General features: G+C 51.5%; 1 protein-coding gene across 3 annotated transcripts in view; it reads right to left on the minus strand.

The window, feature by feature from the left end:
* Positions 1–24,645, minus strand: part of ZNF131 (zinc finger protein 131) — a 47,449-nt gene that overhangs the window by 13,177 nt on the left and 9,627 nt on the right. For 2 of the 3 annotated variants that reach the window (XM_069748791.1, XM_069748807.1), the window contains exons 2-3: positions 9,320–9,458; positions 6,593–6,694 (exon numbers count right to left, since the gene is read on the minus strand). In XM_069748791.1, the coding sequence (XP_069604892.1) occupies positions 6,593–6,694; positions 9,320–9,443 (226 nt within the window). In that variant the 5' untranslated portion in view covers positions 9,444–9,458. The remainder of the gene's footprint in view (positions 1–6,592; positions 6,695–9,319; positions 9,459–24,645) is intronic. The other variant, XM_069748801.1, reaches the window with a different exon arrangement.

Raw genomic sequence — 24,645 nt, forward strand, 5'->3', positions numbered from 1 at the left:
CAATACAATTTAGGTATATTTTTAAATTTTTCAAATGACCAATAATACCACATACAAGGGACAAATACCACAACACCATGACCAGACACCATATTATCACCACATAGTGACCTATAATACTATCTACAAGGAACAAGTAGAGGCACACCATGTACATACCACATATTACCATCACAGTGACCGAACAATATCACATACAAGGGACAAATACCACCGCAGCATGTACAGACCACATATTACCACCACAGTGATCGAATAATAGCATATACAAGGAATACCACCACACCATGACCAGACCACATATTACCACCACATAGTGACCAAATAATAGCACATACAAGGAACAAATACAGCCACACCATGACTAGACAACATATTACCACCACATTGTGACAGAATAGTACAATACTGATCATTAATAAAAAAAAATACTATCACCATAAGTGCTATTATACATAGGAGATCTATACTTAGTATGCAGTGCCTGTGTACAGGTAATACAGTGGTCACAGGTGCCATTATATACAGGAGATCTAAATATAGTGTCATTGTACAGGTAATACAGGAATCACCAGTGACATACACAGGAGCTCTGTATATAGGGTACAGTGTACATGTAATACAGTGATCACTAGTGACATACACAGGAGCTCTGTATACAGTGTATGGTGTCAGTGTACAGGTAACACACTGACTCACCAGTGATGTCTCTAGCTGAAGTCCTTCATCTTTGCGTTTCTTTTTAATCCAGCGCAGACCGCCATCACTTCTTTCAGCCAGGACTCGTCTCTGCATAAAATAACACAGTTATCTAGAGCACCGCTTCCAGAGCACATTCCCCACTTTTTCCTACACATCTGAATACAGACATTCACCCACCATTAATATATAATTGGTTATTATGCAACCCACCATTCCAAATATCAATTATAATCCACCACTGTGCCCCAACTATCTGTACATAACCACTTTCCCTATTTAACATATAAATTAATTAGCACCTGTACTCTTTCCCCCAATTTATTACCAGTCACTTTATCCTCAACGACCCCACTATGTACCTCCCGCTCTAACCCTTACCCCTATTCATTATAGTTACATGCCCCTTCTGCCTCAATTCATTGTCATGTCTTCTCTCTCTTCCACTCTCTATTCATTATCAACTGCTCTTCCCCACCCTCAAAATGCATTATTTGCTCTCCCCACCTTCAATACACCATTTCCTCTCCCCACCCCCACCTTCAATTCAATTGCCGTCCCTCAGTCACTTGATGTGCAGTCCCCATCACCCCCACTTCATCATTTGCAGTCCACCTTCGTCATTTAGTCCCCTATCCCCCTTCACTTCATCTGCAGTCCCCCTTACTTCATTTGCAGCCCCCTATCATTTCATCATGTGCAGTACCCCCTCAAACAATTCATCATCTCCAGTCTCCATCACTCCCACATCATCATTTGCAGTCCCCATAATTTGCCATACCCATCACCCCCACCTCATTTCCAGTCCCCATCACCCCTGCATCATTTGCAGTCCCCATCATCAAAATATCTTAATTTGAAGTCCCCTATCCCCCTTCACTTCATCTGCAGTCTCTCTTACTTCATCATTTGCAGCCCCCTATCATTTCATCATGTGCAGTACCCCCTCAAACACACTACATCATCTGCAGCCCCCTATTATTTCATCATCTGCAGCCCCCTATCATTTCATCATGTGCAGTACCCCCTCAAACACACTTTATCATCTGCAGTCTCACTCCCACCCACCTCACCCATTTAAAAAAACAAAAATGTTTTTTATACTTGCCTCAGTCGTTCCCGGGGCGTCTAGTGTTGTCAGCAGTGAAGCAGCAGCTAGAATGTATGGGCTGAGGGGACCTGACAGGAGCCCCTACATTCCAGCACATTCACTACTGAGACGGCTAGACTGTATGGGCTGTAGTCAGGAGCTGCAGGGAGCCCATACATTCTAGCTACAGCCGAGCAGGAGCTGTGAAGCTGACTAGGTGAGACGCCGTGCACAGCTCCAAGAAGGCTCCCGGGCCCCAGCGCTGATGTGTGCGCCGCAGTGCACAGTATTTTAGTGCACGATGGGGCCCGATCAGTAGAAGCACAACAGTGGGGCCCCGGATCTGCGGGCCCCTCTGTGTACTGCTGCTGACCGGGCCCCATACAGCAGTAAGGGCAGTAACGGCCTGATGGCGGCCCTGCATGCTTCCACTGAATGCACCCCTCACCATCACACTGTCAGGGTGTGTAACAGCCTTAACCATATATTTCGGGTTATACCGTGAGCGGTACTCAGGCGAGGCACAATCTGTGCGCCTCCCCTGACCAACCTAGAAGTGCGCTCATCACAAAACACCACTTTCTTGCACTTTTCAGATGTCCAATCTTGAGATTTCTTATAAAAGGCACACGCCTATTCTCCTCCATTGTTGCTGTGTGCGGGGGCTTCTATCCGGCATGGAGACTTGGTAGACCCAGGTCCTTCTGCAGGCGGTGATGAATTGTCCTAGTTGTGACATTCTGTTTTTCAGCTTAGCGGCGATTATAGAAGGAACTGACATCACGTTATGCTTGGAAAGCTTATCAGTCCTTGGTGAAGCCTTCTTAGATGCTCCAGAGCCTGACCTCTGCGGTACCATCCCAGGAGGCAATGACGCCAACAACCACTTCAGTCGAGAAATTCTTTTTTTCAACATGCCCAGATCCCTAGCTACAGCAATCACCGAATCCCCCTTCTCTAGCAGAGTCAAAGGGGAGGGTTTCCCTTCCATTTTATGCTTCTTCTCCGACCCATTGGGGGACATAATCAAATAGTGTCTAATACCATAACTGTCCTAATTTCCCATAGCAACCAATCAGAGTGCAGATTTCATTTTTACCAGAGCAGTGTGAGAAGTAAAAGCTGAGATTTAATTGGTTGCTATGGGCCACTAAGCCAGTTTTGCTATTAGACAGTTTTTGATTATCTCCCCCCATTGTATGCATTTTTAAAATGTGAAATCAAAACGCAGATTTAAAAATGTAACGTTTTTTTGCAGCACAATTGCAAAGATTTTTTTTGTCATGACTGTATAGCACAGGCGATCAGATGATCGTACCTTCAAGACTCCTAAAAGGACTATTAAAGTTAAAAATGAAAACGTTTTCAAAGATATGAAAAAAAAACAACAACACAACCCCCCACAAAAGTTCAAATCACCCCCTTTTGTCCCATTAAAAAAAAATAAATTAATTAGAAAACCCACATATTTGGTATTGCTGCATTTGTAAGTCTGAGAATATATATATATAATCTTATATAGAGAGCTGAATGTGTGTGTGTGTGTGTGTGTGTGTGTGTGTGTGTGTGTGTGTGTGTGTGTGTGTGTGTGTGTGTGTGTGTGTGTGTGTGTCCGGGATTGGCATCTGCACAGTCGCAGCTACAGCCACAAAATTTTGCACAGTCACACATCTGGACCCCGAGAGCATCATAGGCTACGTTGTGAGGTGAAATTTTAACCCCGCGCTTTCCAATTCACCAAACAATTCTGCCCCTATCTACATAATGGGGAAAAAATGAAAGGAAAAGTGTTGGAGGCAAATTGACAGCTGCCAGATGTGAACAAGGGGGACATAAAGAATGAGAGCGATGGCGCCAAAGAGTATATACTGTACAGTTGCTAAGGTGGGGTCCCGACATGGGATACTCACCACACACGGGGATATGAACACACACACACAAAATGCGCCACACACTACCACGTGCTTGAACACACACATACACCAACCTCGCTTCAGCACACATTTCACCACACATACACCAACCTCGCCACATAAAAGTCGAAACACAAAAGTTGCCGCTCAAAACTTGCCACGCACAAAACTCGCCACATGCAAAAATTAGGCCCACGCAAAACTCGCCACAAGTGCAAGACTCACCTCATGGAAAACTCGCCACACGCAAAACTTGCACACGCGGAAAAATTGCCACATGCACAAAAGTTGCAACACATGCAAAAGTTGCCTCACACAAAACTTGCACATACTCAAAAGACACCACACATAAAACTCACCACGCGCAAAACTCGCCATGCGCAAAACTTGCTGCACACAACTTGCTACAATAACCTGTCACATGCAACTCGACACACAAAAAGTTGCTACACGCATGTTGCCACAAAAAACTCATCTCACAAAAGTCGCTACATGGATGTCGCCACATGCAACTCAACAGACAACTTGACAAACGAAACTCGCCCTAAAACACGCAGTGTATCTGGTATTATCCTTCAAAAATAAAAATCTGATTAATAAGCAGACAAACTACAAGAGCAACAAATGTACCATATAGGAAATCCGGCAGCTGTCAGTCACATGACCTGTCTATTATGTGTATGTGTGAGCTAATATATACTGCCAGGGGGAAGGCTTCCTGTTGGCTGGAGATTTATCAGGCTGCCAATTTAGCTTACAAATACTGAGGTAAAAATACTGACCAAATAACATGTGAACGAGGTCTAATACAGGAGGAGATGACACAGGTATATACTATATACAGGAGAGATGACACACAGATATATACTATATAGAGGAGGAGATGACATACAGGTATATACTATATACAGGAGATGACACAGGTATATACACTATATACAGGGGAGATGACACACAGCAGGTATATACTATATACAGGGGAGATGACTTACAGGTATATACTATATATAAGGGAGATGACAAACATGTATATACTAAGGTGAAAATGAGAGGTGTGAGGTGAAAATGAAAAGGTGTGAGTGCAAAATGAGAGGAGTGAGGGAAAATAGTGGAGTGATCGGAAAATGACAGATGTGAGGTCGAAATGACAAGTGTTAGGGGGGAATGAGAGGAGTGAGGGAGAAAATGAGAGATGTGAGGGGGAAAATGAAAGATGTGATTGGGAAAATGAGAGGCGTGATGGGAAAATAAGAGAACTGAGGCCACATATTCATTACTGTAATGAGCGGTAACTGTGACTGCTCAATACAGGAAGAAGATGCAACGGTGGAAGAAGCAGGGACGTCCAGGGACCGCACCAGGAGTAGGTGAGTATACGGGGAGGGGGAGCGATGCGCGATATTTAGCGCTCCTCGTTCCGCTGCGGCTCCGTCTTCATCGTCCTCTGACGTAGTCAGTGCGCGCCCTCTGCTGAACGTCAGTGCTGAAGACGGAACCGTACGAGGAGCAGGTAAATATTTAAAGCGCCTGGGGTCCTGAGCGACGAGTATGTGATTTTTTTTTTTTTTTATCGCAGCAAAAGCATAAGGGGCAAGTGACTGTATGGAGCATCTTATGGGGCCATAACACTTGTGCAGCATTATATGGGGCAAGTGACTGCACGGAGCATCTTATGCAGCCATAATGCTTGTGCAGCTATATATATGTGCAACTATAATGGGGCAAGTGTCTGTATGTAGCATCTTATGGGGCCCTCATTACCCTTTATGCAAGATTATATAGGGCATATTTTAATATGGAGCATCTAATGGGGCCCACCAAACTTTATGGAGCATTATATGGGGTTCCTGATTCAATATGGATATTCAAAAACGCTTAACCTACTGATGTCTCAATTTTACTTTTATTGGCATCTATTTTTACTTTTGACATTTACCGGTAGCTGCTGCATTTTCTACGCTAGGCTTATATTTGAGTAATTAAGTTTTCCCAGTTTTTTGTGGCAAAATTAGGGGGAACTCGGCTCATACTCGAATATATATATATATATATATATATATATATATATATATATATATATATATATATATATATATATATATATATATATATATATATATCACATATCTGCGTGACCACTCTGACCTGGAGAATCATATTACCAGGTCAGTTTTACCATATAATGAACATGGTAAAGAAAAAAAAAATTGTGGAAATGCACTTTTTTAGGCAATTTCACAGCACTTGGAATTTTTTCCCACTTTCCAGTGCATCACATGATGAAATGAATTGTGTCATTAAAAAGTACAACTTGTCTACTAAAAAAAAACAAAAACAAGCCATCATAGGGCTATGGGGACACAAAAATAAAAAAATGTATGGCTCTTGGAAGAAAGGGAGGAAAAAATGAAATCACGACAGGGTTTAATGTGGATCCCACAATGTAGGCCAGTTTTTGATGACAATCCTGGAGCATTTTGCTTAGTAAATTACCTAAAATATGTTGGCAGGGCTCCACCCGATTTATGAGAACACCGCAACAATCCCAGCTTTGCCCTTTATTGCACCAGGATGCCCACCCTCCATTGCACCAGGATGCCCACCCTCCATCACTCTCCCCCAGGCATTATACAGCAGTCTGATCATATATTGGCACAGCAGAAGGCAATAATGGCGGACAGCTGCAGTGAGTATTACACCCAGTTACCCAAGAGGTCTATCAAAAAAGCATCCAGGAGACACAGATATTACAACCAAAGCACATAATGACCCCAGAAATGGCTACCCCTACCTAGTAAAGGTGACAGGCTCAGTAAAACCTCTGAAATAATGTCAAAAAATAAAAAAGGTTTACAGTTAACTAAATTTTCATGATAACTGCGAAAATTACCTTCTATTTCCACCAACGGCTCTTCTGTAAAATCCTTAAAGAATTGGTGAAAAAAATGGCTGCAGGCGGCAAGAACGGCCTTGTGGGCTTTGAAATGGTGTCCTGAAAATAATACAGGAGGCATTAGTATAATGTATTCACTCCCTAAGATATAAAAAAAACTATTCTTTAAAGGGTTGGCCAGGAGTGAGATATTGAAAGCATATCCTTAAGTCTGGTCATTAATGGAATTCTCTGGGGATACAAAAAAAAAAACCCAACAACATAAAAATACAGTCTTTATATGATCTACTATTGGAGATACCAGGGGTTCAGTGATAAGAAGAAGCTACTCACGCTGCGGTCTTCCCTGTGTATCTGATCTAATGCTGGAGATACCAGGGTGCTGAGGTAAGAAGAGGCTGCTCACGCTGCTGTCCTCCCTCTGTATCTGATCTAATGCTGGAGATACCAGGGTGCTGAGGTAAGAAGAGGCTGCTCACATTGCTGTCCACCTTATCTGATCTAATGCTGGAGATACGAGGGTGCTGAGGTAAGAAGAGGCTGCTCACACTGCTGTCCTCCCTGTGTATCTGATCTAATGCTGGAGATACCAGGGTGCTGAGGTAAGAAGAGGCTGCTCACATTGCTGTCCACCTTATCTGATCTAATGCTGGAGATACCAGGGTGCTGAGGTAAGAAGAGGCTGCTCACACTGCTGTCCACCTTATCTGATCTAATGCTGGAGATACCAGGGTGCTGAGGTAAGAAGAGGCTGCTCACGCTGCTGTCTTCTCTGTGTATCTGATCTAATGCTGGAGATACCAGGGTGCTGAGGTAAGAAGAGGCTGCTCACGCTGCTGTCCTCCCTCTGTATCTGATCTAATGCTGGAGATACCAGGGTGCTGAGGTAAGAAGAGGCTGCTCACATTGCTGTCCACCTTATCTGATCTAATGCTGGAGATACGAGGGTGCTGAGGTAAGAAGAGGCTGCTCACACTGCTGTCCTCCCTGTGTATCTGATCTAATGCTGGAGATACCAGGGTGCTGAGGTAAGAAGAGGCTGCTCACATTGCTGTCCACCTTATCTGATCTAATGCTGGAAATACCAGGGTGCTGAGGTAAGAAGAGACTGCTCACGCTGCTGTCTTCTCTGTGTATCTGATCTAATGCTGGAGATACCAGGGTGCTGAGGTAAGAAGAGGCTGCTCACGCTGCTGTCCTCCCTCTGTATCTGATCTAATGCTGGAGATACCAGGGGTGCTGAGGTAAGAAGAGGCTGCTCACATTGCTGTCCTCCCTGTGTATCTGATCTAATGCTGGAGATACCAGGGTGCTGAGGTAAGAAGAGGCTGCTCACATTGCTGTCCACCTTATCTGATCTAATGCTGGAGATACCAGGGTGCTGAGGTAAGAAGAGGCTGCTCACGCTGCTGTCCTCCCTCTGTATCTGATCTAATGCTGGAGATACCAGGGTGCTGAGGTAAGAAGAGGCTGCTCACGCTGCTGTCCTCCCTCTGTATCTGATCTAATGCTGGAGATACCAGGGGTGCTGAGGTAAGAAGAGGCTGCTCACACTGCTGTCCTCCCTGTGTATCTGATCTAATGCTGGAGATACCAGGGTGCTGAGGTAAGAAGAGGCTGCTCACATTGCTGTCCACCTTATCTGATCTAATGCTGGAGATACCAGGGTGCTGAGGTAAGAAGAGGCTGCTCACATTGCTGTCCACCTTATCTGATCTAATGCTGGAGATACCAGGGTGCTGAGGTAAGAAGAGGCTACTCACGCTGCTGTCTTCTCTGTGTATCTGATCTAATGCTGGAGATACCAGGGTGCTGAGGTAAGAAGAGGCTGCTCACGCTGCTGTCCTCCCTGTCTATGTGATCTAGTGCTGGAGATACCAGGGGTGCTGAGGTAAGAAGAATCTGGTCACACCACTGTCCTCCTGTCTTTCCGGAGAACCCTTTAACAATCAGATCAGTTCGGGTCCTACAGCCAGCACAACCACCGATCAGGTGTCTGCAACTACTGTCTGAGAAATGCCAATCTGTGCACTGGGCACTGAGATATTCTCAATCAAACCCTATACATCAGTCATCAATATATATATCTAAGCAATGGGCAACCTTTTCAATAGGGCAAATCCCCAACATCACCCTCTTATGGTTTGCTACAATTAATGAGGCCCTGTTCTCATTAGGGCTTTATGCCATTTCTTTGGCCTCCCCAATAGCATACACATACACTCAGCCGAGGGGTCATGTGTTCTCAACAGGGAGAGGAGAATATCTGGCTGTCGAACACCTCTCTAGTGGTGTATCTACTATTAGAACAAAAGGACTGGGCATGCTGAAGTCTAACATGCCTGATCTTAGTTTCTCTGATATCTGGCATGTGGTGAGAATCAGAACACCCCCAAACATTATATGGTCGGCTAGTTCCATGAAAATCAATAGATTTGGCCAATCTCTATCCATTGTGTAATGCCAGAAGTCAATGCTCTCTAATGTCTTGTAATCTTCTCCAAGGACATCGTAAACAAGCGAGACGGACGTTGCTATACCCAGTGCTCATAGACTGGTGTCTGTACTGCATACACTTCTCACATGGGTTATGACTAATCATTTCGAAACTCGTGAATAGCAAATTTTGACTTTTGTAATAAGAAATTATTTAATGTCTATTTTCTTTTAAAGCAAATTTTCAGCTTGTGATGTGACACAGAACATCGGATTGGAGACACTTACCATCCACAATCAAGGTGATGTCCGTGAATTGGTCCAGCTCCCGCTGCTCGTTTAACCGGTCCATCATGACTTTATAGTGGTCTGGAAATTCCTGCATGCAGCCCATCGTCTCCTCCGCTTCCATACCTCAACAGCTAGTCTGAAAAACAGACAAGTCAGGACACTGTTCACACTGCGTTTTGCAGTGCGATTATTACGTCTTTGGAAAATGTCATCTGTTTGAATTTTAACCAGTAAAATAAATAACATGTTAAAAAAAAAAAGCAAAAAGAAAACTAGACAAGTCTGAGATCTCTGTAATCACATCGCCAGGTCATTTGTTATTATATAATGAGCGGTAAAAGCAAAACCCAAAAACCAGTAGCAGAATTGCATTGTTTTCACATTTTCATACCATCTGGGAGGTTTCATTTTTCTCCAGTTTTTCAGTAAATTATATGGTAAATTGAATAAAGCAGAAAATGACCTGAATGTTTATTTAAAGCTATTTAGGTCATACAAAGGATATATTGTCACTAAGTCAAACCGTGTGGAAGCAGTAAAATTAGGAAGCAGTTAAGGTAAAAACGACTGTCCAGGAAATGCCAAAATGGGTGGGTATTATGTCTCCTTTCTAACCGAAGTCTATGTAGTCATGTTCTGGTGCTCCATAGGCCACTTCTGGGTCATGCAGAGCGCAGTGTGACCCGGAGAGGCTGCGGAGCCGTGACGTCACTGAGAAGCGGCGCTGGATCCTGGAGAAGGCGGTGAGAGTATGAATACACTGACACTACAGGCGCATAGACACACACTTAAGAAAATATTCATGGGAATGCTTCTTTAACCCCTTCCCGACCTTTGACGCCACGTAGGCGTCATGAAAGTCGGTGCCAATCCGACCCATGACGCCTATGCGGCGTCATGGAAAGATCGCGTCCCTGCAGACCGGGTGAAAGGGTTAACTCCCATTTCACCCGATCTGCAGGGACAGGGGGAGTGGTAGTTTAGCCCAGGGGGGGTGGCTTCACCCCCTCGTGGCTACGATCGCTCTGATTGGCTGTTGAAAGTGAAACTGCCAATCAGAGCGATTTGTAATATTTCACCCATTATAACGGGTGAAATATTACAATCCAGCCATGGCCGATGCTGAAATATCATCGGCCATGGCTGGAAATACTAGTGTGCCCCCACCCCACCCCTCCGATCGCCCCCCCACCCCCCCGATCTGGCCGGTACACTGCTCCGGCTCCCCTCCGTCCAGTGCTCCGCTCCCCCCCGTGCTCGTGTCCGCTCCCCCCGTGCTCCAATCACCCCCCCGTGCTCCAATCACCCCCCCTGCACTCCGATCCACCCCCCCCGTGCTCCGTTCCACCCCCCGTGCTCCATTCCAGCCCCCCCGTGCTCCGTTCCACGCCCCCCGCGCTCCGTTCCACCCCTCCCGCGCTCCGATTCCCCCCCCCCGTGCTCCGATCCCCCCCCCCCGTGGTCCCCCCCCAACCTATCATACTTACCGATCCAGCCGTGGTCCCGTCCGTCTTCTCCCGGGCGCCGCCATCTTCCAAAATGGCGGGCGCATGCGCAGTGCGCCCGCCGAATCTGCCGGCCGGCAGATTCGTTCCAAAGTGCATTTTGATCACTGAGATATAATCTATCTCAGTGATCAAAATAAAAAAAATAATAAATGACCCCCCCCCCCCCTTTGTCACCCCCATAGGTAGGGACAATAAAAAAATTAAGACATTTTTTTTTTTCCACTAATGTTAGAATAGGGTTAGGGTTAGGGTTAGGGGTAGGGTTAGGGGTAGGGCTAGGGTTAGGGGTAGGGTTAGGGGTAGGGTTAGGGGTAGGGTTAGGGGTAGGGTTAGGGTTAGGAATGTGCACACGTATTCTGGTCCTCTGCGGATTTTTCCGCTGCGGATTTGATAAATCCGCAGTGCTAAACCGCTGCGGATTTACCGCGTTTTTTTCTGCGCATTTCACTGCGGTTTTACAATTGCGATTTTCTATTGGAGCAGTTGTAAAACCGCTGCGGAATCCGCACAAAGAAGTGACATGCTGCGGAATGTAAACCGCTGCGTTTCCGTGCAGTTTTTCCGCAGCATGTGTACAGCGATTTTTGTTTCCCATAGGTTTACATTGAACTGTACACTCATGGGAAACTGCTGCGGATCCGCAGCGTGTGCACATACCTTTAGAATTAGGCTATGTGCACACGGTGCGGATTTGGCTGCGGATTCGCAGCAGTGTTCCATCAGGTTTACAGTACCATGTAAACATATGAAAAACCAAATCCGCTGTGCCCATGGTGCGGAAAATACCGCGCGGGAACGCTGCGTTGTATTTTCCGCAGCATGTCAATTCTTTGTGCGGATTCCGCAGCGTTTTACACCTGTTCCTCAATAGGAATCCGCAGGTGAAATCCGCACAAAAAACACTGGAAATCCGCGGAAAATCCGCAGGTAAAACACAGTGCCTTTTACCCGCGGATTTTTCAAAAATGGTGCGGAAATATCTCACACGAATCCGCAACGTGGGCACATAGCCTTAGGGTTAGGGTTGGAATTAGGGTTGTGGTTAGGGTTAGGGGTGTGTTGGGGTTAGTGTTGTGGTTAGGGGTGTGTTGGGGTTAGGGTTGTGATTAGGATTATGGCTACAGTTGGGATTAGGGTTAGGGGTGTGTTGGGGTTAGTGTTGGAGTTAGAATTGAGGGGTTACCACTGTTTAGGCACATCAGGGGTCTCCAAACGCAACATGGCGCCACCATTGATTCCAGCCAATCTCGTATTCAAAAAGTCAAATGGTGCTCCCTCACTTCCGAGCCCTGACGTGTGCCCAAACAGTGGTTTACCCCCACATATGGGGTACCAGCATACTCAGGACAAACTGCGCAACAATTACTGGGGTCCAATTTCTCCTGTTACCCTTGTGAATCTAAAAAAATGGTTGCTAAAACATAATTTTTGAGGAAAGAAAAATGATTTTTTATTTTCACGGCTCTGCGTTGTAAACGTCTGTGAAGCACTTGGGGGTTCAAAGTGCTCACCACATATCTAGATAAGTTCCTTGGGGGGTCTAGTTTCTAAAATGGGGTCACTTGTGGGGGGTTTCTACTGTTTAGGCACACCAGGGGCTCTGCAAACGCAACGTGACACCCGCAGACCATTCCATCAAAGTCTGCATTTCAAAAGTCACTACTTCCCTTCTGAGCCCCGACGTGTGCCCAAACAGTGGTTTACCCCCACATATGGGGTATCAGCGTACTCAGGAGAAACTGGACAACAACTTTTGGGGTCCAATTTCTCCTGTAACCCTTGGGAAAATAAAAAATTCTGGGCTAAATTATTTTTGAGGAAAGAAAACGTATTTATTATTTTCACGGCTCTGCATTATAAACTTCTATGAAGCACTTGGGGGTTCAAAGTGCTCACCACACATCTAGATAAGTTCCTTTCAGGGTCTAGTTTCCAAAATGGGGTCACTTGTGGGGGGTTTCTACTGTTTAGGCACATCAGGGGCTCTGCAAACGCAACGTGACGCCCGCAGAGCATTCCATCAAAGTCTGCATTTCAAAACGTCACTACTTCAATTCCAAGCCCCGGCATGTGCCCAAACAGTAGTTTACCCCCACATATGGGGTATCACCGTACTCAGGAGAAACTGGACAACAAATATTGGGGTCAAATTTCTCCTGTTACCCTTGGGAAAATTAAAAAATTCTGGGCTAAATAATTATTTTTGAGGAAAGAAAACGTATTTATTATTTTCACGGCTCTGCATTATAAACTTCTATGAAGCACTTGGGGGTTCAAAGTGCTCACCACACATCTAGATAAGTTCCTTTGGGGGTCTAGTTTCCAAAATGGGGTCACTTGTGGGGGGTTTCTACTGTTAAGCCACATCAGGGGCTCTGCAAACGCAACATGACGCCCACAGAGCATTCCATCAAAGTCTGCATTTCAAAACGTCACTACTTCACTTCCGAGCCCCGGCATGTGCCCAAACAGTGATTTACCCCCACATATGGGGTATCAGCGTACTCAGGAGAAACTGGACAACAATATTTGGGGTCAAATTTCTCCTGTTACCCTTGGGAAAATAAAAAATTGCAGGCTAAAAGATCATTTTTGAGAAAATAATTTTTTTTTTTTTTTCATGGCTCTGCGTTATAAACTTCTGTGAAGCACTTGGGGGTTCAAAGTCCTCACCACACATCTAGATTAGTTCCTTTGGGGGTCTAGTTTCTAAAATGGTGTCATTTCTGGGGGATCTCCAATGTTTAGGCACACAGGGGCTCTCCAAACGTGACATGGTGTCCGCTAAGGATTGGAGCTAATTTTCCATTTAAAAAGCCAAATGGCGTGCCATCCCTTCCGAGCCCTGCCGTGTGCCCAAACAGTGGTTTACCCCCACATATGGGGTATCAGCGTACTCAGGACAAACTGGACAACAATATTTGGGGTCCAATTTCTCCTATTATCCTTGGCAAAATAGGAAATTCCAGGCTAAAAAATCATTTTTGAGGAAAGAAAAATTATTTTTTATTTTCATGGCTCTGCGTTATAAACTTCTGTGAAGCACCTGGGGGTTTAAAGTGCTCAATATGCATCTAGATAAGTTCCTTGGGGGGTCTAGTTTCCAAAATGGGGTCACTTGTGCGGGAGCTCCAATGTTTAGGCACACAGGGGCTCTCCAAACGCGACATGGTGTCCGCTAACAATTGGAGCTAATTTTCCATTCAAAAAGTCAAATGGCGCGCCTTCTCTTCCGAGCCCTGCCGAGTGCCCAAACAGTGGTTTACCCCCACATATGAGGTATCGGCGTACTCGGGAGAAATTGCCCAACAAATTTTATGATCCATTTTATCCTACTGCCCATGTGAAAATGAAAAAATTGAGGCGAAAAGAATTTTTTTGTGAAAAAAAATTACTTTTTCATTTTTACAGATCAATTTGTGAAGCACCTGAGGGTTTAAAGTGCTCACTATGCATCTAAATTAGTTCCTTGGGGGGTCTAGTTTCCAAAATGGGGTCACTTGTGGGGGAGCGCCAATGTTTAGGCACACAGGAGCTATCCAAACGCGACATGGTGTCCGCTAACGATGGAAATAATTTTTCATTCAAAAAGTCAAATGGCGCTCCTTCCCTTCCGAGCCTTACCATGTGCCCAAACAGTGGTTTACCTCCACATGTGAGGTATTGGTGTACTCAGGAGAAATTGCCCAACACATTTTAGGATCCATTTTATCCTGTTGCCCATGTGAAAATGAAAAAATTGAGGCTAAAAGAATTTTTTTGTGAAAAAAAAGTACTTTTTCATTTTTACGGATCAATTTGTGAAGCACCTGGGGGTTCAAAGTGCTCACTATGCATCTAGATAAGTTCCTTGGGGCGTCTAGTTTCCAAAATGGGGTCACTTGTGGGGGAGCTCCAATTTTTAGGCACACGGGGGCTCTCCAAACGTGACATGGTGTCCGCTAAAGAGTGGAGCCAATTTTTGATTCAAAAAGTCAAATGGCGCTCCTTCCCTTCCAAGCCCTGCCGTGCGCCAAAACAGTGGTTTACCCCCACATATGAGGTATCAGCGTACTCAGGACAAATTGGACAACAACTTTCGTGGTTCAGTTTCTCCTTTTACCATTGGGAAAATAAAAAAATTGTTGCTAAAAGATAATTTTTGTGACTAAAAAGTTAAATGTTCATTTTTTCCTTCCATGTTGCTTCTGCTGCTGTGAAGCACCTGAAGGGTTAATAAACTTCTTGAATGTGGTTTTGAGTACCTTGAGGGGTGCAGTTTTTAGAATGGTGTCACTTTTGGGTATTTTCAGCCATATAGACCCCTCAAACTGACTTCAAATGTGAGGTGGTCCCTAAAAAAAATGGTTTTGTAAATTTCGTTGTAAAAATGACAAATCGCTGGTCGAATTTTAACCCTTATAACTTCCTAACAAAAAAAAAATTTTGTTTCCAAAATTGTGCTGATGTAAAGTAAACATGTGGGAAATGTTATTTATTAACTATTTTGTGTCACATATCTCTCTGGTTTAACAGAATAAAAATTCAAAATGTGAAAATTGCGAAATTTTCAAAATTTTCGCCAAATTTCCGTGTTTATCACAAATAAATGCAGAATTTATTGACCTAAATTTACCACTAACATGAAGCCCAATATGTCACGAAAAAACAATCTCAGAACCGCTAGGATCCGTTGAAGCGTTCCTGAGTTATTACCTCATAAAGGGACACTGGTCAGAATTGCAAAAAACGGCAAGGTCTTTAAGGTCAAAATAGGCTGGGTCTTGAAGGGGTTAAATACCAATCTCAGAGCCAATGATTGGCTGCAGCGCTGCTGATACAAAGTCGGTGTCACAGCCGATATCGGACTCCACCGGGATCTGCTTCAAAGATGTCACATACACTCTGGTTTTTTTTTTTTTTTTTTTAAACCTCTTCAGGTATATATATATATAAAAAAAAAAAATAAATAAAAAAAAAAAAGGGAAAACAGCAGCTCAAAAATCTCATCGTGTGAAGGAAGTGTATTTACCATAGAAATGAACAGGAGAAGATTTCCCAAGAGTTTTGAAAGCACCACCCACACCACATTAGGCCGGCTTCACACTTGCGAGTTTTACGGACGTAAGAGCGCAGAAACTACGTCCGTAAAACTCGCAAAAAATACGGCACAATTATTCTCTATGCCCCTGCTCCTATCTGCCGTATTTTACTGATCAGTATTATACGGCTTTCTACGGCCGTACAAAATCGCAGCATGCTGCGTTTGTCACCGTATTGCGCAAATAAAACGTCAATGAAAGTCTATGGAAGCCCCAAAAATACGGATTATACACGGACCAGCAGTGTGACTTGCGAGAAATACGCAGCGCTGTTAGAGAGAAAAGCCGGCAATTCAGTGCGGTGTACAGTAAAATCACACTGACAGCTTACAGTAGAATAGGTAGAATAAATGTGTACACATAGAATAGGTATATATATATATATATATATATATATATATATATATATATATATATCAGGGGCGGATTATCAGAGGGTCAATATGGGCGGTAGCCCAGGCACAGTGGTCTGGGGGGGCCCTGGGCTACCGCACAGATTGACCCTCCACTAATTGTCTGAATGCCCGCCGGCATTTGTGTGCCCCCGGGCCCGGTGGGCAGAGAGAGGGGGCCCGCATTGGTTGGGAGGTGCGTGTATCAGCCGGTCAGCTGAGAGCTCCGAGTCCCTGCACCAGGCCTGCACAGCAGCACACCACATAATGGCTGCTCTGTGCACAGGACCTGTGATGAGGTCACAGGATGGGAGGAGTCAGGGGTCACATGATCAGGAGGGGGACCTCCGTGTACAGGACTTTGCTGGTTGCCATGGCGCCGGAGGAGGGTAAGGCAGCGTATGTGTGAGGTCAGGAGGTGTTTACAGGGTGGATGTAGCAGAGCCGTGTGTGTACGAGGTGTATGGATCAGAGCAGCGTGTGAAAGGTCTATGGAGCGGAGTCGTGTGTGTACGATGTGTACGGAGCCGTGTGCACGAGGTGTACGGAGCGCAGCCGCGTGTGTACGAGGTGTACGGAGCAGAGCAGCGTGTGTATGAGGTGTACAAAGCGGAGTCGTGTGTAAGAGGTGTACGGAGCCATGTGTACGAGGTGTACGGAGCGCAGCCGCGTGTGTACAAGGTGTACGGAGCGGAGTCGTGTGTAAGAGGTGTACGGAGCCATGTGTACGAGGTGTACGGAGCACAGCCGCGTGTGTACAAGGTGTACGGAGCGGAGTCGTGTGTAAGAGGTGTACGGAGCCATGTGTACGAGGTGTACGGAGCACAGCCGCATGTGTACAAGGTGTACGGAGCGGAGCCGTGTGTACGAGGTGTACGGAGCGGAGTCGTGTGTAAGAGGTGTACGGAGCCATGTGTACGAGGTGTACGGAGCGCAGCCGCATGTGTACAAGGTGTACGGAGCGGAGTCGTGTGTAAGAGGTGTACGGAGCCATGTGTACGAGGTGTACGGAGCGCAGCGGCGTGTGTACGAGGTGTACGGAGCACTGCCGCATGTGTACGAGGTGTACGGAGCGGAGCCGTGTGTAAGAGGTGTACGGAGCCATGTGTACGAGGTGTACGGAGCGCAGCCGCATGTGTACGAGGTGTACGGAGCGGAGTCGTGTGTAAGAGGTGTACGGAGCCATGTGTACGAGGTGTACGGAGCCGTGTGTACGAGGTGTACGGAGCGGAGCCGTGTGTAAGAGGTGTACGGAGCCATGTGTACGAGGTGTACGGAGCACAGCCGCATGAGTACGAGGTGTACGGAGCGGAGCCGTGTGTACGAGGTGTACGGAGCGGAGCCGTGTGTACGAGGTGTAAGGAGCGGAGCCGTGTGTACGGAGCAGAGCAGCGTGTGTACGAGGTGTACGGAGCGCGGCCGCGTGTGTACGAGGTGTACGGAGCGCGGCCGCGTGTGTACGAGGTGTACGGAGCGCGGCCGCGTGTGTACGAGGTGTACGGAGCGCGGCCGCGTGTGTACGAGGTGTACGGAGCGCGGCCGCGTGTGTACGAGGTGTACGGAGCGCGGCCGCGTGTGTACGAGGTGTACGGAGCGCGGCCGCGTGTGTACGAGGTGTACGGAGCGCGGCCGCGTGTGTACGAGGTGTACGGAGCGCGGCCGCGTGTGTACGAGGTGTACGGAGCGCGGCCGCGTGTGTACGAGGTGTACGGAGCGCGGCCGCGTGTGTACGAGGTGTACGGAGCGCGGCCGCGTGTGTACGAGGTGTACGGAGCGCGGCCGCGTGTGTACGAGGTGTACGGAGCGCGGCCGCGTGTGTACGAGGTGTACGGAGCGCGGCCGCGTGTGTACGAGGTGTACGGAGCGCGGCCGCGTGTGTACGAGGTGTACGGAGCGCGGCCGCGTGTGTACGAGGTGTACGGAGCGCGGCCGCGTGTGTACGAGGTGTACGGAGCGCGGCCGCGTGTGTACGAGGTGTACGGAGCGCGGCCGCGTGTGTACGAGGTGTACGGAGCGCGGCCGCGTGTGTACGAGGTGTACGGAGCGCGGCCGCGTGTGTACGAGGTGTACGGAGCGCGGCCGCGTGTGTACGAGGTGTACGGAGCGCGGCCGCGTGTGTACGAGGTGTACGGAGCGCGGCCGCGTGTGTACGAGGTGTACGGAGCGCGGCCGCGTGTGTACGAGGTGTACGGAGCGCGGCCGCGTGTGTACGAGGTGTACGGAGCGCGGCCGCGTGTGTACGAGGTGTACGGAGCGCGGCCGCGTGTGTACGAGGTGTACGGAGCGCGGCCGCGTGTGTACGAGGTGTACGGAGCGCGGCCGCGTGTGTACGAGGTGTACGGAGCGCGGCCGCGTGTGTACGAGGTGTACGGAGCGCGGCCGCGTGTGTACGAGGTGTACGGAGCGCGGCCGCGTGTGTACGAGGTGTACGGAGCGCGGCCGCGTGTGTACGAGGTGTACGGAGCGCGGCCGCGTGTGTACGAGGTGTACGGAGCGCGGCCGCGTGTGTACGAGGTGTACGGAGCGCGGCCGCGTGTGTACGAGGTGTACGGAGCGCGGCCGCGTGTGTACGAGGTGTACGGAGCGCGGCCGCGTGTGTACGAGGTGTACGGAGCGCGGCCGCGTGTGTACGAGGTGTACGGAGCGCGGCCGCGTGTGTACGAGGTGTACGGAGCGCGGCCGCGTGTGTACGAGGTGTACGGAGCGCGGCCGCGTGTGTACGAGGTGTACGGAGCGCGGCCGCGTGTGTACGAGGTGTACGGAGCGCGGCCGCGTGTGTACGAGGTGTACGGAGCGCGGCCGCGTGTGTACGAGGTGTACGGAGCGCGGCCGCGTGTGTACGAGGTGTACGGAGCGCGGCCGCGTGTGTACGAGGTGTACGGAGCGCGGCCGCGTGTGTACGAGGTGTACGGAGCGCGGCCGCGTGTGTACGAGGTGTACGGAGCGCGGCCGCGTGTGTACGAGGTGTACGGAGCGCGGCCGCGTGTGTACGAGGTGTACGGAGCGCGGCCGCGTGTGTACGAGGTGTACGGAGCGCGGCCGCGTGTGTACGAGGTGTACGGAGCGCGGCCGCGTGTGTACGAGGTGTACGGAGCGCGGCCGCGTGTGTACGAGGTGTACGGAGCGCGGCCGCGTGTGTACGAGGTGTACGGAGCGCGGCCGCGTGTGTACGAGGTGTACGGAGCGCGGCCGCGTGTGTACGAGGTGTACGGAGCGCGGCCGCGTGTGTACGAGGTGTACGGAGCGCGGCCGCGTGTGTACGAGGTGTACGGAGCGCGGCCGCGTGTGTACGAGGTGTACGGAGCGCGGCCGCGTGTGTACGAGGTGTACGGAGCGCGGCCGCGTGTGTACGAGGTGTACGGAGCGCGGCCGCGTGTGTACGAGGTGTACGGAGCGCGGCCGCGTGTGTACGAGGTGTACGGAGCGCGGCCGCGTGTGTACGAGGTGTACGGAGCGCGGCCGCGTGTGTACGAGGTGTACGGAGCGCGGCCGCGTGTGTACGAGGTGTACGGAGCGCGGCCGCGTGTGTACGAGGTGTACGGAGCGCGGCCGCGTGTGTACGAGGTGTACGGAGCGCGGCCGCGTGTGTACGAGGTGTACGGAGCGCGGCCGCGTGTGTACGAGGTGTACGGAGCGCGGCCGCGTGTGTACGAGGTGTACGGAGCGCGGCCGCGTGTGTACGAGGTGTACGGAGCGCGGCCGCGTGTGTACGAGGTGTACGGAGCGCGGCCGCGTGTGTACGAGGTGTACGGAGCGCGGCCGCGTGTGTACGAGGTGTACGGAGCGCGGCCGCGTGTGTACGAGGTGTACGGAGCGCGGCCGCGTGTGTACGAGGTGTACGGAGCGCGGCCGCGTGTGTACGAGGTGTACGGAGCGCGGCCGCGTGTGTACGAGGTGTACGGAGCGCGGCCGCGTGTGTACGAGGTGTACGGAGCGCGGCCGCGTGTGTACGAGGTGTACGGAGCGCGGCCGCGTGTGTACGAGGTGTACGGAGCGCGGCCGCGTGTGTACGAGGTGTACGGAGCGCGGCCGCGTGTGTACGAGGTGTACGGAGCGCGGCCGCGTGTGTACGAGGTGTACGGAGCGCGGCCGCGTGTGTACGAGGTGTACGGAGCGCGGCCGCGTGTGTACGAGGTGTACGGAGCGCGGCCGCGTGTGTACGAGGTGTACGGAGCGCGGCCGCGTGTGTACGAGGTGTACGGAGCGCGGCCGCGTGTGTACGAGGTGTACGGAGCGCGGCCGCGTGTGTACGAGGTGTACGGAGCGCGGCCGCGTGTGTACGAGGTGTACGGAGCGCGGCCGCGTGTGTACGAGGTGTACGGAGCGCGGCCGCGTGTGTACGAGGTGTACGGAGCGCGGCCGCGTGTGTACGAGGTGTACGGAGCGCGGCCGCGTGTGTACGAGGTGTACGGAGCGCGGCCGCGTGTGTACGAGGTGTACGGAGCGCGGCCGCGTGTGTACGAGGTGTACGGAGCGCGGCCGCGTGTGTACGAGGTGTACGGAGCGCGGCCGCGTGTGTACGAGGTGTACGGAGCGCGGCCGCGTGTGTACGAGGTGTACGGAGCGCGGCCGCGTGTGTACGAGGTGTACGGAGCGCGGCCGCGTGTGTACGAGGTGTACGGAGCGCGGCCGCGTGTGTACGAGGTGTACGGAGCGCGGCCGCGTGTGTACGAGGTGTACGGAGCGCGGCCGCGTGTGTACGAGGTGTACGGAGCGCGGCCGCGTGTGTACGAGGTGTACGGAGCGCGGCCGCGTGTGTACGAGGTGTACGGAGCGCGGCCGCGTGTGTACGAGGTGTACGGAGCGCGGCCGCGTGTGTACGAGGTGTACGGAGCGCGGCCGCGTGTGTACGAGGTGTACGGAGCGCGGCCGCGTGTGTACGAGGTGTACGGAGCGCGGCCGCGTGTGTACGAGGTGTACGGAGCGCGGCCGCGTGTGTACGAGGTGTACGGAGCGCGGCCGCGTGTGTACGAGGTGTACGGAGCGCGGCCGCGTGTGTACGAGGTGTACGGAGCGCGGCCGCGTGTGTACGAGGTGTACGGAGCGCGGCCGCGTGTGTACGAGGTGTACGGAGCGCGGCCGCGTGTGTACGAGGTGTACGGAGCGCGGCCGCGTGTGTACGAGGTGTACGGAGCGCGGCCGCGTGTGTACGAGGTGTACGGAGCGCGGCCGCGTGTGTACGAGGTGTACGGAGCGCGGCCGCGTGTGTACGAGGTGTACGGAGCGCGGCCGCGTGTGTACGAGGTGTACGGAGCGCGGCCGCGTGTGTACGAGGTGTACGGAGCGCGGCCGCGTGTGTACGAGGTGTACGGAGCGCGGCCGCGTGTGTACGAGGTGTACGGAGCGCGGCCGCGTGTGTACGAGGTGTACGGAGCGCGGCCGCGTGTGTACGAGGTGTACGGAGCGCGGCCGCGTGTGTACGAGGTGTACGGAGCGCGGCCGCGTGTGTACGAGGTGTACGGAGCGCGGCCGCGTGTGTACGAGGTGTACGGAGCGCGGCCGCGTGTGTACGAGGTGTACGGAGCGCGGCCGCGTGTGTACGAGGTGTACGGAGCGCGGCCGCGTGTGTACGAGGTGTACGGAGCGCGGCCGCGTGTGTACGAGGTGTACGGAGCGCGGCCGCGTGTGTACGAGGTGTACGGAGCGCGGCCGCGTGTGTACGAGGTGTACGGAGCGCGGCCGCGTGTGTACGAGGTGTACGGAGCGCGGCCGCGTGTGTACGAGGTGTACGGAGCGCGGCCGCGTGTGTACGAGGTGTACGGAGCGCGGCCGCGTGTGTACGAGGTGTACGGAGCGCGGCCGCGTGTGTACGAGGTGTACGGAGCGCGGCCGCGTGTGTACGAGGTGTACGGAGCGCGGCCGCGTGTGTACGAGGTGTACGGAGCGCGGCCGCGTGTGTACGAGGTGTACGGAGCGCGGCCGCGTGTGTACGAGGTGTACGGAGCGCGGCCGCGTGTGTACGAGGTGTACGGAGCGCGGCCGCGTGTGTACGAGGTGTACGGAGCGCGGCCGCGTGTGTACGAGGTGTACGGAGCGCGGCCGCGTGTGTACGAGGTGTACGGAGCGCGGCCGCGTGTGTACGAGGTGTACGGAGCGCGGCCGCGTGTGTACGAGGTGTACGGAGCGCGGCCGCGTGTGTACGAGGTGTACGGAGCGCGGCCGCGTGTGTACGAGGTGTACGGAGCGCGGCCGCGTGTGTACGAGGTGTACGGAGCGCGGCCGCGTGTGTACGAGGTGTACGGAGCGCGGCCGCGTGTGTACGAGGTGTACGGAGCGCGGCCGCGTGTGTACGAGGTGTACGGAGCGCGGCCGCGTGTGTACGAGGTGTACGGAGCGCGGCCGCGTGTGTACGAGGTGTACGGAGCGCGGCCGCGTGTGTACGAGGTGTACGGAGCGCGGCCGCGTGTGTACGAGGTGTACGGAGCGCGGCCGCGTGTGTACGAGGTGTACGGAGCGCGGCCGCGTGTGTACGAGGTGTACGGAGCGCGGCCGCGTGTGTACGAGGTGTACGGAGCGCGGCCGCGTGTGTACGAGGTGTACGGAGCGCGGCCGCGTGTGTACGAGGTGTACGGAGCGCAGCCGCGTGTGTACGAGGTGTACGGAGCGGAGTCGTGTGTAAGAGGTGTACGGAGCCATGTGTACAAGGTGTACGGAAAACAGCCGCATGTGTACAAGGTGTACGGAGCACTGCCGCGTGTGTACGAGGTGTACGGAGCACTGCCGCGTGTGTACGAGGTGTACGGAGCGGAGCCGTGTGTGTACGAGGTGTACGGAGCGGAGCCGTGTGTACGAGGTGTACGGAGCACTGCCGCGTGTGTATGAGGTGTACAGAGCGGAGCAGCATGTGAAAGGTGTACGGAGTGGAGTCGTGTGTACGAGGTGTACGGAGCGCAGCCGCGTGTGTACGAGGTGTACGGAGCACAGCCGCGTGTGTACGAGGTGTACGGAGCACAGCCGCGTGTGTACGAGGTGTACGGAGCGGAGCAGCATGTGAAAGGTGTACGGAGTGGAGTCGTGTGTACGAGGTGTACGGAGCACAGCCGCGTGTGTACGAGGTGTACGGAGCGCAGCCGCGTGTGTACGAGGTGTACGGAGCGCAGCCGCGTGTACGAGGTGTACGGAGCGCAGCCGCGTGTGTACGAGGTGTACGGAGCGCAGCCGCGTGTGTACGAGGTGTACGGAGCCATGTGTACAAGGTGTACGGAGCACAGCCGCATGTGTACGAGGTGTACGGAGCGGAGTCGTGTGTAAGAGGTGTACGGAGCACAGGCGCGTGTGTACGAGGTGTACGGAGCGGAGCCGTGTGTGTACGAGGTGTACGGAGCGGAGCCGTGTGTACGAGGTGTACGGAGCACTGCCGCGTGTGTATGAGGTGTACAGAGCGGAGCAGCATGTGAAAGGTGTACGGAGTGGAGTCGTGTGTATGAGGTGTACGGAGCACAGCCGCGTGTGTACGAGGTGTACGGAGCACAGCCGCGTGTGTACGAGGTGTACGGAGCACAGCCGCGTGTGTACGAGGTGTACGGAGCGGAGCAGCATGTGAAAGGTGTACGGAGTGGAGTCGTGTGTACGAGGTGTACGGAGCACAGCCGCGTGTGTACGAGGTGTACGGAGCGCAGCCGCGTGTATACGAGGTGTACGGAGCGCAGCCGCGTGTGTACGAGGTGTACGGAGCGCAGCCGCGTGTGTACGAGGTGTACGGAGCGCAGCCGCGTGTGTACGAGGTGTACGGAGCCATGTGTACAAGGTGTACGGAGCACAGCCGCATGTGTACGAGGTGTACGGAGCGGAGTCGTGTGTAAGAGGTGTACGGAGCACAGGCGCGTGTGTACGAGGTGTACGGAGCGGAGCCGTGTATGCAAAGTTTACGGAGCGCAGCCGCGTGTGTAGGAGTAGCTATGTGTGGCCATTATCATGTGCGGCCAATATACTGTATAGAGCATCATGTGTGGCCATTATACAGTATGGAGCATCATGTGCGGTCATTATACAGTATTATTGAGCATCATGTGCGGTCATTATACACTATGGAGCATCATGTGCGGTCATTATACACTATGGAGCATCATGTGCGGTCATTATACAGTATGGAGCATCATGTGCGGTCATTATACAGTATGGAGCATCATGTGCGGTCATTATACAGTATTGTCACGATTCCCACCGTGACCGTCACCCCTACGTCCCAGATTGAGGTGACTTGAGGCCAACAGACGGCTATCACATGTGCAGGGGGGCTTATCTTAGTTATCCCTCCACTGCTACAATGTGATGAAACAACACACACAAAGCTATTGACCTCTTAGTTTACAGCAGGGGCTTATTCTAGGTATCCCACTGCT

The sequence above is a fragment of the Ranitomeya imitator genome, chromosome 1, assembly GCF_032444005.1.
Source record: "Ranitomeya imitator isolate aRanImi1 chromosome 1, aRanImi1.pri, whole genome shotgun sequence".
Taxonomy (NCBI): Eukaryota; Metazoa; Chordata; class Amphibia; order Anura; family Dendrobatidae; genus Ranitomeya; species Ranitomeya imitator.